Below are 14,648 nucleotides of genomic sequence, written 5' to 3' on the forward strand. Positions count from 1 at the left end.
TCCCTCACGCCCTCCCTCCCTCCCTCCCGCCCGCCGCCGGCGCCCGCAGCCCCCGGCCGGACTTTGCTGTCGCTGCTCCATCTGCCCTGGGCGCTGCCGCCCTGCCCGCCCTGCCGCCGTGTCCGGCCGTGCCGGGGCAGCCCGGGGCACCGGGGCACGGGGCGATGAGCCGGGCGGCGCGGAGCGCAGCGGCAGCGGCAGCCGCGGTGTAGGGCTCCTCTCCCGGGCCGGACCGGGACCGTCCCGCGGCTCCTCGGGGCGGGCGAGAGCCCCGGGCCGGAGGGGCGGCGTCTCCCCCGAGCCAGGGCAGCGGCGGCGGCGGCCGGCGGGACGGGGGGGTCGCCCCCCGATGTGTGACATGATCGACTCGCAGTCCGCCGAGAAGATCAGCAGGATGAAAAAGTTGCGGAGAACTTTATCGGAGAGCTTCGGCCGAATAGGTGAGTCCCGGGCCCGGGCCCGACGGCGCTGCCCGGCACCCGGGGGCCCGGCAGGGAGGGCACGGGGGGCGCTGGGCTCGGCGCTGCCAGGCTGGGAACACCCGTGACGACGCCGTCCGCGAAAAACATTTCTTGGGAAGAAAGCTCGGGAAAGAAACAATTCCGCTAGCCCCAGCATGAGTCTGTGATGGAGTTAGCCCAAAATCGGCTGGGAGGAACAAACTGTAAATGAGAGTTGGCTCACGTGCCCCCACTGCCGAAGAGAAACCTCAACAGAAAGCAGTCGGTTATTTTCATTTTGTTGCGGGTCTGCTAGTTTCTTTTTGGTACGGGCTGCAGGTTGTTTTTAGTTGAGGTGTGAGATGCTGAAGCAGCTAATAGCGGCACAGTGATTTAGGGGGCCAGACAAAAGAAGTCTATCTGTCATCTGCTGTGAAGTCTTGTCGCTCTGTCACTGACATAAAGCATCCTGAGGTAGCGTCATCTGAATGTCACTGCCAAGCGCGTTACCTCCCGGTGCCACCACACCGTGTTTGGTTTTGACACCAGTTTATTCTGCAGTTGAATTTGTTATTGAGAACAATGCCAAAGAGTTCTGGTCTGCTTGGACTGATGTTTCTCTTAGTCTTTGGCACACTGTGTTGCTTAATTCACTGCTTAAAGCATCAATTCGCACTGACATCATCAAGACACAGCTGAGCAGGGAGTGGAGGTACCTCAGCGGAGGTGTGGGGGATCCCCGAGCTGGTGGCACAGAGCAGCAGGAGGAAGTGCTGTAACACACGAGAGCAGATGCAGCACCCTGTGAGTGCTTGCAGAGGCTCTGTGTGGGCCCTTCCACAGCCTTTCCATGCATTGTCCATTTGGGAGGTCTGGCTGGCAGACGGGTCAGCCTGCAGAGCTGCTGTGTCCCAGTGAGAGGCTGTGAAGTGCCTGTGCCCAGCCAGGAGCTGTGGCCTTTGGTTCTCCCCCAGTGACCCTACCTAGGACCTGTGCTGGCACACTTGGGCATTTTAATTTTTCACGTGCTGTGTATGCATTCAAGCACTGCAAGCTTTTAGGAGGATGATTGTCTTTGAAATCAGGTATTTTTATTGTCCTACTCCAGGATGAAAAAGACTGAGAAAAGCTTATTCTTACTTGTAAACCAGAGAGTTTCAAGCGGAAATGGAAAGTTACAGTTGTAAAGCAAGTATCAAGTCACTGTTACAAATCTTTCTGTCCCCATTTGAAAGCAGCTTTCACCTATCATCAGTCTTAAACTTGTAAAATACATTTAACTTTCTTTGATTAGAAGGAAAAAAATGAAGCAGTCAGGTGTTTGGTCTGTTATATGTCTCTGTGCATGTATAAACACAGAGACACTCTTCCACAGAGCTGTGAAAGGGTTTTACTAATGGTGGAAGTCATTAACAAAGAAAATGTTTTGAATGAGGATGCTGCTTTGTTGTAACAGTGACAGTCCTGTTAATGCCTTTTAGGGATCAAGGCCCCTCTGGCTGGTAATTTCTGCATGTTTTATTTGGCTTGGTTGGGTGATCATCTCCTCTTGTCATTTTGCACAAATTAAACAAGCTTTTAGTTTCCTTGAGAGCTCTGGCCTGGTTTTAGATACACGGATATTTATGTCTGGAAGCTCCTCCAGCTCTGTGTGTATGTGTGCAGGAGTGTGGGCTGGTATGCAGTTGGTTTGTTTGTTTGCTGGTGGTTCTTTTGTGATTAAAACACAGCTGCTACCAGCAAGTTTATTCCATCTCCAGGTGCTCAAATATATTGATCATCATTCTGGTAACTGCACTTCCAGCAAAAAAACCTTCTAATGTACCTGTGTGAGGTTTGAAGATAGTCCACTCCCTGATACCAGAGCCACAGATAAGCCCAAGCAAAGAAATTCTAAACTTGCATACCAGGAAATCCTTGGTTAAAACATGTGCTGTACTTAACTCTTATATTGAAATGAAGGAGAGAAAACAAAAACTTTAGTGGAAAAAGACTTCCTGGGTATTTGACATTTGGGTTTTAATGCTCTTTTTGTAGGTGCTGGTTGCTTGGTATGGTTAGCAAATTACACATTAATTATATATTTAATTTGTAACTTTTTCAGTCATCTGCTCAGTTGTGATTTGTTATAAATAATAAATTCCTAACAGTGGTAAAGGCCAGGCTGGATGGGGCTTTGAGCAACTTCGTCTGATGGAAGTTGTCCCTGCTCATAACAGGGGAGTTGGGATGATCTTTAAGGTCTCCTCCAACCCAAACAATTCTGTCACTCTGTAAAAGACTGATGATATATTAACTTTTTCTGTTGTGCTTCAATGTCTGTGTTTTTGCAGGTTTAAGTACACAACATAGTATCATGAGCATAGTCATATAAATGATGTGAGAGTACTGTGGTGTTTGAATCAAATAATTAGTGAGTCAAACCTTCATGGGTTGCAGTAGAAAAGATCTGGTGGTCATTCTTTAAGTGATAAAGCACTGTTACACCTTTCCCCAGTGTTGGCAGAATTCCATCTACCAAATGCAATTCTCTAATACTGCAAGACCCCAAACTTTGGTACCAGATTTAGATACCCAAGTTTATGCTAGCCTCTTGGTTAAGAGTGATGGACATGTATCCCGAGTGTCATTGGCAGTGAACTTTTTTTTTTAGAGCTTGCAGGTTAACACTCAATAAACTGCATTTCAGACCCACTTCTCCCCGCCAAGAAGTCCTCTCAATTTGAGAAGATATAGCTGCAATTAATTTATAGATTTTTTTTTTTTTTTTACAGTGCACTAAGCTATGTTAGGTAACATTTGAAGCTATATTTCCCCACCATCTCTAGACAGTGTAGTTATTCCTGGGGCACAGCAGAGGCCCAAAGGTACCAACAGCAGCCTCAGGAAGACTTGACCCATTTTCTTTACTCTGAATTGATGCTTTGCATCCACTGGCTTTCCTGGAAGAGGGTGATGAAGATCTGCCTCATCAAACAAAACTGAGCTCAGTCCTGTAACTCTTAGAGTACCTAATATTGAAAATGTTTATTTTGCTGAGTTGAGAATTGTGATGTGTGAAATTGTCCACTCAGTCAGCCTTTTCCTGAGCATTCATTTTGTTCCATTATGTGCAAATCTGGCAGAGGATGATACAGTGCTGTGGTGTGCTGGGGGAAATGTGTGTGGTCGGTGGTGCTGCAGGGTGGCTCTTTGCTGCAGAAATTGTATCCTTCCAGTTCTAGAGAAATGAGCTATCTTTGTAGCTTAGGTATCCTTTCTCCAGGCAGAAATTTTCTGGTGTTTCAAGGAGTGTCCCTCTTAAAAGTTATCATAAAGAACTAATATTGCTAAGAATCTGAAAAAATATGCATGATTCTTTTCATTTGTAAGTTTCTGCCAGCCTATTCATTTTTATATGAATATCCATATTAGTTTAAAAACATTGTTTCCTTGCTTACAGACTGTGTTGACCATACAAGTGAACACATCATAACTACAAGTTAAGCAACTTTTAGAAATTCAGTTGACTCACTGTTTAATTTAGGATTTAAACCTTTATTAGGTTTGGTTCTTAATTTTGCCCTTTGATAGTTATGTAATTAAATTATTAGTGAATAATTTAATAAAAGCGTTAGTAATCTCTTAATTATGTGAAGAGTTCTTAGCTATGCATTTGTTGAAGCTCATATAGCACCAGAATCACATGTGAGATCACTTCAGCTCAAGCCATTTAACTTCTGTTTTCTTATGAGTTTCTTTACTCAAAAACTAACACCAGATTACAAAGAAAGGAAGGAGGAAAGGAAGAAAGAAAGAGAAAACATTGCTGAGATTTATCACAGTGTGCTAAAAGCAATCCATGGCCTTTCTGAGCATCCCTGGGCTTTGTTACTAGCTCCTCACTGATACAAAGGTTATCTCCACTAATCTCCTCTGATGTACATCCACATAGCTCACATACCTGAGATAATGAGAACTTAGTTTGTAAACAATTTTTTTTTCTTAAGTTCAGCAGAATTTTTTTAACAGTTTAAAAAGGAAAATATTGCATCAAGGAGAAAAAGGTATTTTTAATATAGCTTGTTCTATAAAATATGCTGCTTTGGTGTCTTATTTGGGAGATGCTATGCAGTGAATTGGTTGAGACTGATATCATTATTAAATAGAATCTCATTAAATGGGTGGCCAGAAATCCCATACTCTTTTTGTGATTCTTAAAAGCCCTCTTTTAGTAAAAGGAAGAAGCTAAAGACAAGCAAAATATATGCAAGGGACCACATATTCCCATTTCTTCTTGTTCTGTTACACTGTGAATTTCGTTGAGCTATCTGTCTGTTTGGCTATTCCTGTAGTGTTCTGGTCATGTGAAAATCTTGGGTTTTGGTAAGGGAGAAAAGCTTGACAGCACAGCTTAAGGAGTGTCATTTACTAATTTATAGCTTGTATGTCATTGTGACCTGAATGGTAATTGGGAAGATTAAAAGTGTGTTTTTAAAAAGTGTTACACAGGTTGGGGGTTCTCCTTCTCTTCTCTTCTCTTCTCTTCTCTTCTCTTCTCTTCTCTTCTCTTCTCTTCTCTTCTCTTCTCTTCTCTTCTCTTCTCTTCTCTTCTCTTCTCTTCTCTTCTCTTCTCTTCTCTTCTCTTCTCTTCTCTTCTCTTCTCTTCTCTTCTCTTCTCTTCTCTTCTCTTCTCTTCTCTTCTCTTCTCTTCTCTTCTCTTCTCTTCTCTTCTCTTCTCTTCTCTTCTCTTCTCTTCTCTTCTCTTCTCTTCTCTTCTCTTCTCTTCTCTTCTCTTCTCTTCTCTTCTCTTCTCTTCTCTTCTCTTCTCTTCTCTTCTCTTCTCTTCCCTTCCCTTCCCTTCCCTTCCCTTCCCTTCCCTTCCCTTCCCTTCCCTTCCCTTCCCTTCCCTTCCCTTCCCTTCCCTTCCCTTCCCTTCCCTTCCCTTCCCTTCCCTTCCCTTCCCTTCCCTTCCCTTCCCTTCCCTTCCCTTCTTTCTCTTTCCTGACTCATAGTTCTGAGTACTTGGGATTGGCAGTCTGAAAATGTTTTGATCACCCTTCAAAACCATAAAAAATATATTGAACTATCAAAATGTACAATGTGTGCCTCAGATCTCCTCAGCAAAATACCAGGGTGTGTTTCATTGTTTTTATCCCTGAGCATGAAGTCTAGATGAGTCACTGTAAAGCAGTGATCTTCAAAGGTTTGAGGGAAGCCATGTTTCATGTCCTAAAGAAATGGGAGTTTAAAAGCAAAGGAAGGCTGGACATTCCCTGCTTTTCTGTACAAAGATAACTGGGATTTGTGTCTTGCTTCCCATGGTGGAGATTCTGGAGGTGCAGCACTGTTTGCACAGGTGGTACTCTGTACCACCTCTGATACAGCTTCTACAGTTTTGGCATTGCTTTTGTTTTGTTATGTTTTCGTTTGTTTCTTGTGGGTTTTTTGTTTGCTTTTATTTTATTTTTTTGTTTTGTTTGGTTTTTTATTTTTGCTATGGGTTTTTTTTTTGTTTGTTTGTTTTGGGGATTTTCAGGTTTTTGGGTTGGGTTTTTTTTGGTGTGTGTGTGTTTTGATGGGTTTTCTTTCTGGTTGTGTTTGTTTTTGAGCTGGTAACACAGTTGCTCCTGAAGACAAGATTTGAAAGATGTTTAGAAATTACTAGTGATTTGATGGCAGAAGGAGCGTCTAAAAGAGAAAAAGAACAACTGGAATCTAGATCCTCAACCATGCTAGATGCTTAAATATTTATCTCCTGCAAAAATATGCAGGAGTGTAAGAAACATTATGCTGCTTAAATGGTGAGGAGGGACCCTTCTAGTGCAGCGCTGCACGAGCTGCATTGCTGTTCAGATGACCTCCCTCAAACTGAGAACCTCCATGGTTTAAACTGAAAAGAAGCCATCACCAATGCAATGGTTTATCTAAATTTAGCTCTTCAGGAGAGGGAAGCAGAGAGCACTTTCGGGTCACGGCGTGCAGCACTCGGAGTGCAGTCCCTCGTGGGTCTGGCTGAGAAAAAGAACCAGTCTCGTACCTTTGGACTGACACAGTTCAATGCAGATTTGGAAAAAATAATTTTCTTCATATTTCAATAAAGAAATCCAGTATGCTAAAGGAAAACCTTCCATCAGCTCAATCTTTACTACAACTGCAGAATTATTCATGTGTTCATTTTCTTACTGGTTCACATATTTTCTGCACTGTTCTCTCCTATGTTTGTTGATGCATTGCTTGTTAACAGTGTAAGAAAGAAATCTTTTCGACTTTAGTGAAAGTCATACTAAAAATTACAAAAAAAGAAAAAGGAAAAAGGCATGTTACAATGCATACTATTTGATAAAGAGTTAGTACTTGAAAAACTGAATACACGGTTAGGTGTTTGCTATACTCTTCCTTTTTGAAGTTCAATCAAGCTCTCCATAAAGGGTTTTCATACTCACTAGGAATTTAAATAAAAACCCAAACCCACCTTTACAAACTCTTATTTTCTTTAACCTGAGAGGATTTTTTCATAAATATGTAAATTTACTTTCTTAGTAACTCTCTGTGCTGTTCTACATTCCATTTACAGATTCAAATTCTGAGTATAAAATTGTTATTCACGCCAGCCTGTTCTTTCCTATTATAACAGGAAAATAATGCCCTGATTTTTTTTAATTTTCTAGTGGTTTGTGTTTCTTGAAATACAGTACAGATAATAATTTGTTTTTTCTTTTTATTTTAAAGCCTTGAAGAAGGAAGATAGCAGCTTTGATGAGGTAGGTTAAATGTCTTTGTACCTTACATAGTCTAGGTATGCCTTTAATGTGTCTCACTGATGCTAGAAGAAACCCACAGATAGTAGTGTTATGATGTACATGTGAATTAATACATGCATATTGCTCAAACATATTTTAATTTTCTGAATAACTACCAGAACAATGTGTTAGTCAAAAGGTCTGCATGGAACACTTAGGGTTTGTTTTTTTTTAATGTAATACAGCTAGATGTTTTAAGAAAAGTGACCATTTAAAACTGTTCAGTGCTGAGAAATGTTGCATGCAGAGAAAGTACTTCACAGAACTTTGCCCATGATAATTCCTGTAACTGTAGGCCTGTACTGTAACAGGCAGGGAAAAACAGCCCTCCTGAGAGAATACCTTATGTAAAGTGCTGCTGCACTGCCTTCTTGCTGAATATGTCAACTGAGAGAGATGCTTATTGTTCAATTAAAAAGAAACCCAACCCAACAGCAAAAAACCAACATCTAGTCTATTGGTAAAGCTGATACTTGATTATTCAGTCTAATCAGTTTGGGGTCTTGACCTGTCTGTGATATGATTTGCAAGTTAACTTGTAAAATATGCTGCTCACGATTTGTGCTTGAGAGTTTCAGGTCAGTGCAAGTCATCCCACAGAGCAGGTTTATGCAGGAAGAGGTGGAGGCCTTGCTGTGATGACTGGTCATATTGTAGTCAATGCTTGCCTTGTACTGCCACCATAGCTGGAAGCAAATGGAAGTATTTTCATATGTTGATGTTGTGCTTCTGGCATTTCTTCTTCATTGCCTGCAAGCTTAAATTCTTGGCTGAACAGAGTGAGATAGATGTTGTGTAATGCCAGATTCTAGAATAAATAAATGATGATGTAATGTCCTGGATTCTGGATCAAATCAGACTCTATCTCTTTCTAAACAGATCACACTGATGCTCAAATACAGCAGTAGCAATATAAATATTTCATGCGTTTCTGACATGTGTTGCAAAAGCTGTAACTCACCTTGACCCCTCTCAGCTCTGCAGTGAAGGTCATGGGGTCAGGCTCTCTTTTCAGGAACTCCTGTTGCAGTGTGCAGTGGTCCTGACTATTTGGTCCTGACTATTTTATTTCTCTGGTAACTCTCATAGAACTTGATTCCACCCTAAAAGTTACACCAGTGCAAATACGTGCAGATAGGTGCTTAGTAATCTCTGAATCCTTGTTTTACAAATCTGGTCTGGTTCTGTTCAGTATTTTCTTCTGAAGGCTGCAGTGGTACATCTGTGCTATAACCCGCTCAGTAAGTAGTAATACCTCATATTAAATGTGACTCAGAATTTAGAAGGATCTATTAAAAAGCACTGTCATAAGAAGATGGCAGTTCTGTTCCCTTCCCTTCCCCAGGATTGTTTATCTGCAGGTCGCGTTTATTTTCTTTAAACCTGGTTTTCTGCTTTAACAGGAGACAACTTGAGCAAATTTTTGTTTAAATTCAAGGGAGTTAGGGGAGAAATAATTTTTCAAATATGTTTTTAATGGAATCTGACAGATTGTTGCAATGAGCTACTGCAGAGGCAGTAAGGGACATCTAGTGGGAAGGGTACACAAAAGAAGTTTCTTCCATTCCCTGTAAATATGGAAGAGCTTGATGTGACATTTGCATCAACTGGTTCCATAGTTTTAGGTGTCATTTCATAGAAGAAAGAAAAGTGTGTTGAGATTTTATGTTGTCCTTATTATCTCTTCAAATTCTACTCAGTTCTTGGCAATTTTCTAGCCTAGAGTGTGAATCAGGGAATGAGCTGTACCAGGTATCACTTAATTCCTTTCTTTTCAAACATCCTTCAAATCAGAAGATGAAACAGACATTGGTAACAATAATGTACCCTATTTAATAACACCTGCTTCTGAGGAAGACAGAATCTCTGAGCAGAGGAGTGAGTGCACATATTGGTGTTAGGAGGCCATCTTGAAAAACACTACTAAGACCATTTGATATTCAAAAAAGCAGTCTTGTCTTCTGGCTTGTGTATGTATTATTGCTATAACAGGGAAACAGTTATGAAGAAAGTTAAGATGACAATAAGTGGGAATATCCGATGGGAATATCAGATAAGGATAGAAGAGAGAGGAAGTAGTTTTCCAAGCTGTCCAAAGCTATCAGCTTCGGGCCTCCTACTACAAAAAATGAAATAGTCCACTATTGAAACAGAAATTTCATTTAACAAGCAGCACATGCTCCTTGCATGGTTAGTGAAAAGCTGCTCTTTTACGTTGCTGACAGATGCTGTGTATCTCTTCTCAGCCTGTGTTTCCCCTTTCCTGAGGGGAGGTTGACCTGTGGAGCAGTGCTTGAGCAAGGAGCAATGAACATGCAGGGGGACTTTATGCTCTTGACAGGTAGAGGTGGAGGACTTGTGTTTTAGCCTTTCAAGTTGTGACCAGAACACCAGGAGCAGAAGCTGGCCAGCAGGAACCTGAAATCTCTGATGGAGGAGAGAAAGTGGCATGAAGAGGAAGATGACCCTTCTAAAGCTGCAAGGTCTGCCTTTGCAGCTGGATAGGGTCTCACTTTATTCTGTGTATTGTAGGTGTTGCATAAGGTGCTTACTTTTTTGTCTCTCAAGAACTGAGGGGAATAAATTGAGCACTTCAGTGGTTCTTAATTCTACCTGCTTTAATTGCTTCCAGTAGCTGAAAAATGTACAACACTGCAGGAAGTTGTCTGTCTTTGAAGAGAAACTACTAAAAATGAAGATGTCAAACATGATAGGCAAGTGTACCACATAATTGCTTTCTGTCGGTAATGAAATTAATCTCTCCAGTAAATTAGGACCAAAAGAATCATGAGGAGTGAATCCTGTGATTAAGTTATGTGTTAGGAAATACTTTTATTTGTAGAATTGTTTCAGGGATCTTACTGATGCATTTTGTCCTACCCATAAGGTGAGAGCACAACAATAGTGTGAAGGAGTAGTGTAAGATTTCTCACATTTTAATACCTGCTCTTGTGTTGCTTTGATTAAATTTTCAATGAAAAAAACCAGTTTTCTGTAAGTGATGCCAGCCTTTGCTTTGGTCTAGGAGAGAACACTGAATTAATCCATTTAATGGATTTAGTGGTAGCCTGCTCACCTTCCTAAGAGGTTGTGACATCTTCCAGAGACTCATATAAATAAAGGGGTGGATACAGACCACTTCTTCCACAGCTCTTCTTCTACACTTCTTTCATTTAAAGCAGTAACCACGTGGTTTTGTTTTTTCCTTTTTTACCTTTAGCCTCTTCCTTTCTGTCATACTGGTCACATTGTGGGAACTGAAACCTAGGCCTGTGTGTCAGTACATGCTGAAATCAGTGGGAAGGTTCTCAGTGTCTTCAGTGGTTTGTGGCTTGGTTTCCTCTGTGGCCTTTGTTTCCTCTGAGTATCATGGGAAAGGGGGGCTGTTCTTGCCTGTTTTCAAAGTTTTTTTAGTAAGGCACCTTTTCCTGGTGTCCTTAAATGTACCTTATGTATTCTCTGAAAATGGCAAACTGTGAGCCACCCTCCCCCTGCAAAGTAGCTGCCCTGTTTTTCAAAGCAACCTAAGTTTCACACTCTGAGTGTAGGCTCTGGCACAGTTATCATCTGTTTTGTTGTTTTAGCTGCAGCTCTGATTATCTACACTGAATATCATGATAGAAAATGAACACCTCTGAGGAGCAGCACTACATGAAAAGAGCAGTCTAAAAACAAATAAGTGTTCCTTGAGTGAACATTTTGTTTGTGCTTCAGTAGTTTGTCAAAGTTTAGATTAATAATTTCCAACTATGCAGGATTGCTTTGATGTATTTGGACCACTGGTGTAACAAGTCCACTCTGCCTTATAACGATGGAACCAATTTATTTTTCATTACAGTGTGATCAAGGCAAATAACAAGTGGCTGAATTGTAGCATATTTTTTGGAATAACAGCCAGTGTTGATGTTGTGACTAAACTCATCTCAAGGCTTGTGGTAACCTACTCCTTTGGTTAGCTGCTTGCTATTATGATTTATTTCTAAATTATTGTCAGCAGTTGCAAGCTGTTGTTCTTGTCCTTCTGTTGCTAGTTTCTCTGAGCCCTTTAATCATGTTTTAAGACCTTCAGTCATATGTGTGCACACTAATTAAATTAATATCAATGTCACAATTTAATCTTCAGACTCAAACACGATTTTTGTTGATAAATGCTTCTTATAGTGAGTTTTATTGCTATTGTTTAGCTGTATTTTGATGTTAATTTTTACTGATATCAAGAGCAACTTTTTTTTAAGGCCATCTTTCTTAGGAGATTGGGGTGCTGTGATTGTGCCTGCTGCATGTGTAATGCAGACTGACTTCACCCAATAACTTTGAAGCTGTCTGACACTAGATGCCTGGATGCTTGCTGGAAAAGCATGTGAGCTGGCTGAGGGGTAGAGATAAGAATCTCCTCTGATGGAAAAGCTGAAATGCAAGTTCTTGTGAGCATATGAGAATGCAGTTGGAGGTATCATGAATACTCTGACTTCAGCAAAATCCTTAGTACTTATATACTCCTTAGTGCATGTAGAGTCTCCAACTCTGAGGAAGCCAAATTTCATTTATTTCACTCATGGAACAACTTCTGTGTGTTTGAAGTGGAAGTGCGTGAAAGGGGAGGGAGTTCTGCCAAGTTACTTCTTGATTCTGTAATGTGCTTGCTCTCACAGTCTCTCTCACCCCAAATAAAAAAGGCTACTCCCTCTGTGGGATGTTGGCATGAAAAATGTCTTGGTTTAAAGGACACCCATCTCTGAACCAGAACTTTTGCATAGAGATTATTTTGACTTTGAACAGTTAAAGGAAAGGGCGTAGTTGGAAAAGAGTAAAGCTTTGTAAAGCATGAACAAGAGGCATTTGAATGCCATAATGCAGGTGGCATATAATACACTAAATAACTTCTGCATTTTTTTACTATTTTATTTCTAGTTAGTACCTTGAGAGAGAAGTGCATGTATGACAGAAAGATAAAAACCCCTTAAAACTGAATTTGGAAAAAAGTGCCAGAAATGGAGCATTTTCTAAATAATACTGGGGAACTGGGTCAGAAAAACTTCATCTGTAGTTAGGTTACTTTGCCAAATGTGTACAAAGGTGGTTAAGTGTCTGAAAAATGTGTTTGCTCAGATGTATTGTCACAGAACAAATGAGAGGAAACATAATTCCAGGCAGAAGACAGCTCAGTATTGGAAGTTGCTGCTTTTGAAGTGTTACTTGATGCATGACACAGGCAAATATTTTCTTGGTGACAAGAAGGAGGTAAAGGCTCGATAATGTAATCTGATGCTTCCTGCAGGAGGACCACCCTCTTGGGTTGGAAAGGTCTTTGTGTGTCTGATAAAGATCTTTCCAGACTGCCTGCCACCTTTGGGAGGGAAGATGGGTGGGGATGATGTTGTCTCCTGAGCCTGTACATGACAGAGATTTCCCAGGAGATGGTTTGTGCTCCTACCACTCCTAATTCTATGTCTTCCCCAGTACTGTTCTCTCACACTTCTGAGGATCTGGTGTTGGTCCAGTGGTTCCCTCACAGCAGATGGCTTAGACATCAGCTTGCCTGAGACATTTACTGGTCTCTGCATCTCTCTGAGGCCATTCCAACAAAATATGAATCTGAATTGTGTCTTAGCTCTTAGGACTGGTGTGTGATGCTAATGTGTGTGCATCTGTAGCAGAATAGTGCCAGCATTTCAGGCCTTAGAAAGTTGTTCTTATTTGCTTTAAGGGAAAGATTGTTTTCTCTAGACTGATAATATTATTAGCAATTGTGCTTCAGGTGAATCTGAGAATGAAGGGCATTAATGGAAGAGAGCAAATATTGCCATTCTGCTAAAGCTGCTTACTGCATCAGCTGTGGGACAGATGTGCTTTCTGTGGGACAGAAGGGACATTGTTCTGTAAAAACCCTGGTTTGTGAAACCTCTGGTGGCTCAAAAAAGCCCAACTTTTGGGCAGTCTTGCACAATTTCTCAGAGAATTTCTAATATTTATATGGTGATCAAGGACTCCTGTCAATTCCCTGTGCTATGTTGCACATGGAAATAAATCAGGTTCTGGAAGGCGTGAGACACTTCAGAAACAGATCTAGGTGACCACAATGCAAGCTGGTAAGTAACTGAGAAGTGGCAGGAAAAAAGTGGCAAAAAAACCTGACCATGAAACATCTACTTTGTTTTGCCAGTTTCAAGGCTTTGAAGCAAAACCTGAGACCACGTGGAAGGTTTTGAGATTTACTTGGCAGTGACTACTCATTCAGTGCAGGAATTTTCCTTAATGTTGGGGGATAGACCTGGCCTTTAGGAGATGAAAGTTTGAGAACCCTCTTTCTTAGCTGAGTAAGAGCTTTAATCTTGGCACATCCCTTAAATCTGTGGAGTGCAGTGGTTTGAATTTTTTCCTCAGCCATTGATATGCTCTGTAGTGTGTTCTGCTGCCTGGTGTGTTTGATGGGAGTACATCCTGTTGCCTTTTAGAAAGTGTGTAGTGTGAACATAAGAAAGTGTTTAAGTCAAGTGTGAACCTGCTTACTCTTCCTTTTCTCTGTGTTTTCTTCTGTAGAAACTGGATAGAAGAAGAATTCTTGTGACTAGTTGATATGCCTGTGTCCTTTGCTTCACTTTTCTTTGAAAATGGATGGAGCAAAGGAGCAGAACTTGGTCTGAATCCATGTCTGCAGCAGTGGCTGGTGAGGATTTGGCCAAAATGCTGACATATATAGCTCTGTTGTGATCTGCAGGCAAGTGTTTTAGCTATCAGAGAAGCACTGCAAGATGAAGATGAATTTCCAGGCCTACTTCTCTCACTTGTGCATGTGTATTTTGGGATATTTCTGCTCATGAGATCAGAGGGTGTATGCATTCCAGGAATGTGGAGTCTGAATGTAAGCTATTATTATTTTGATCAAGTATGCTTACATGTAAATCCTGCTGTTTATTTTCTTGGGACATACGGGATATAGTAATTTATTGATAGATTAAACAGAGTAACAAAGCACAATATGCTGTATATGGGATCCATATCTTCCTGCTCTTGGCCTTGTGGGCAATCTCCTGATTGTGAGGCAAGAAATAATCATGTCCCTTCCTTGATAGTCTGTGTCTTCCATCTACTTTGTACTTAGACATTATTGCTTTTGTTATTTTTTTCTTCCAAGCCACACTACGAACAGACATATGACTATATCTAAATCTTTTTCTCATGAAGGGATCTAAATCAAAATTATCAGTCTACATTTTAACTTTTCTGAGAAATTCTGCATGTATGCTGCCTCGTCTGCTGTGTGTCACAATATTGCTGACAGCCATATATTTGCAGGATCTCATCCACAGTAATCAAAGTTCTGAGTCAATTGACATCTCTTAATTACTTGGAAGGGATAAGAAAAAAGAGATTACAGGCTTATTCAAGCAGAATGGATTTTATGTACACAAAACAATGTAATTTT

At 41.0% G+C, this 14,648-nt stretch overlaps 1 protein-coding gene across 2 annotated transcripts in view; it reads left to right on the forward strand.

Annotated features, from left to right (window-relative positions):
* The first annotated feature begins 289 nt into the window (after positions 1–289).
* CDK14 (cyclin dependent kinase 14) overlaps positions 290–14,648 on the forward strand; it is a 344,883-nt gene continuing 330,524 nt past the window's right edge. For both annotated transcript variants that reach the window (XM_066553161.1, XM_066553153.1), the window contains exons 1-2: positions 290–440; positions 7,152–7,183. In XM_066553161.1, the coding sequence (XP_066409258.1) occupies positions 350–440; positions 7,152–7,183 (123 nt within the window). In that variant the 5' untranslated portion in view covers positions 290–349. The remainder of the gene's footprint in view (positions 441–7,151; positions 7,184–14,648) is intronic.

The sequence above is a fragment of the Molothrus aeneus genome, chromosome 1 (genome assembly GCF_037042795.1).
Source record: "Molothrus aeneus isolate 106 chromosome 1, BPBGC_Maene_1.0, whole genome shotgun sequence".
In the NCBI taxonomy this organism is placed as follows: Eukaryota; Metazoa; Chordata; class Aves; order Passeriformes; family Icteridae; genus Molothrus; species Molothrus aeneus.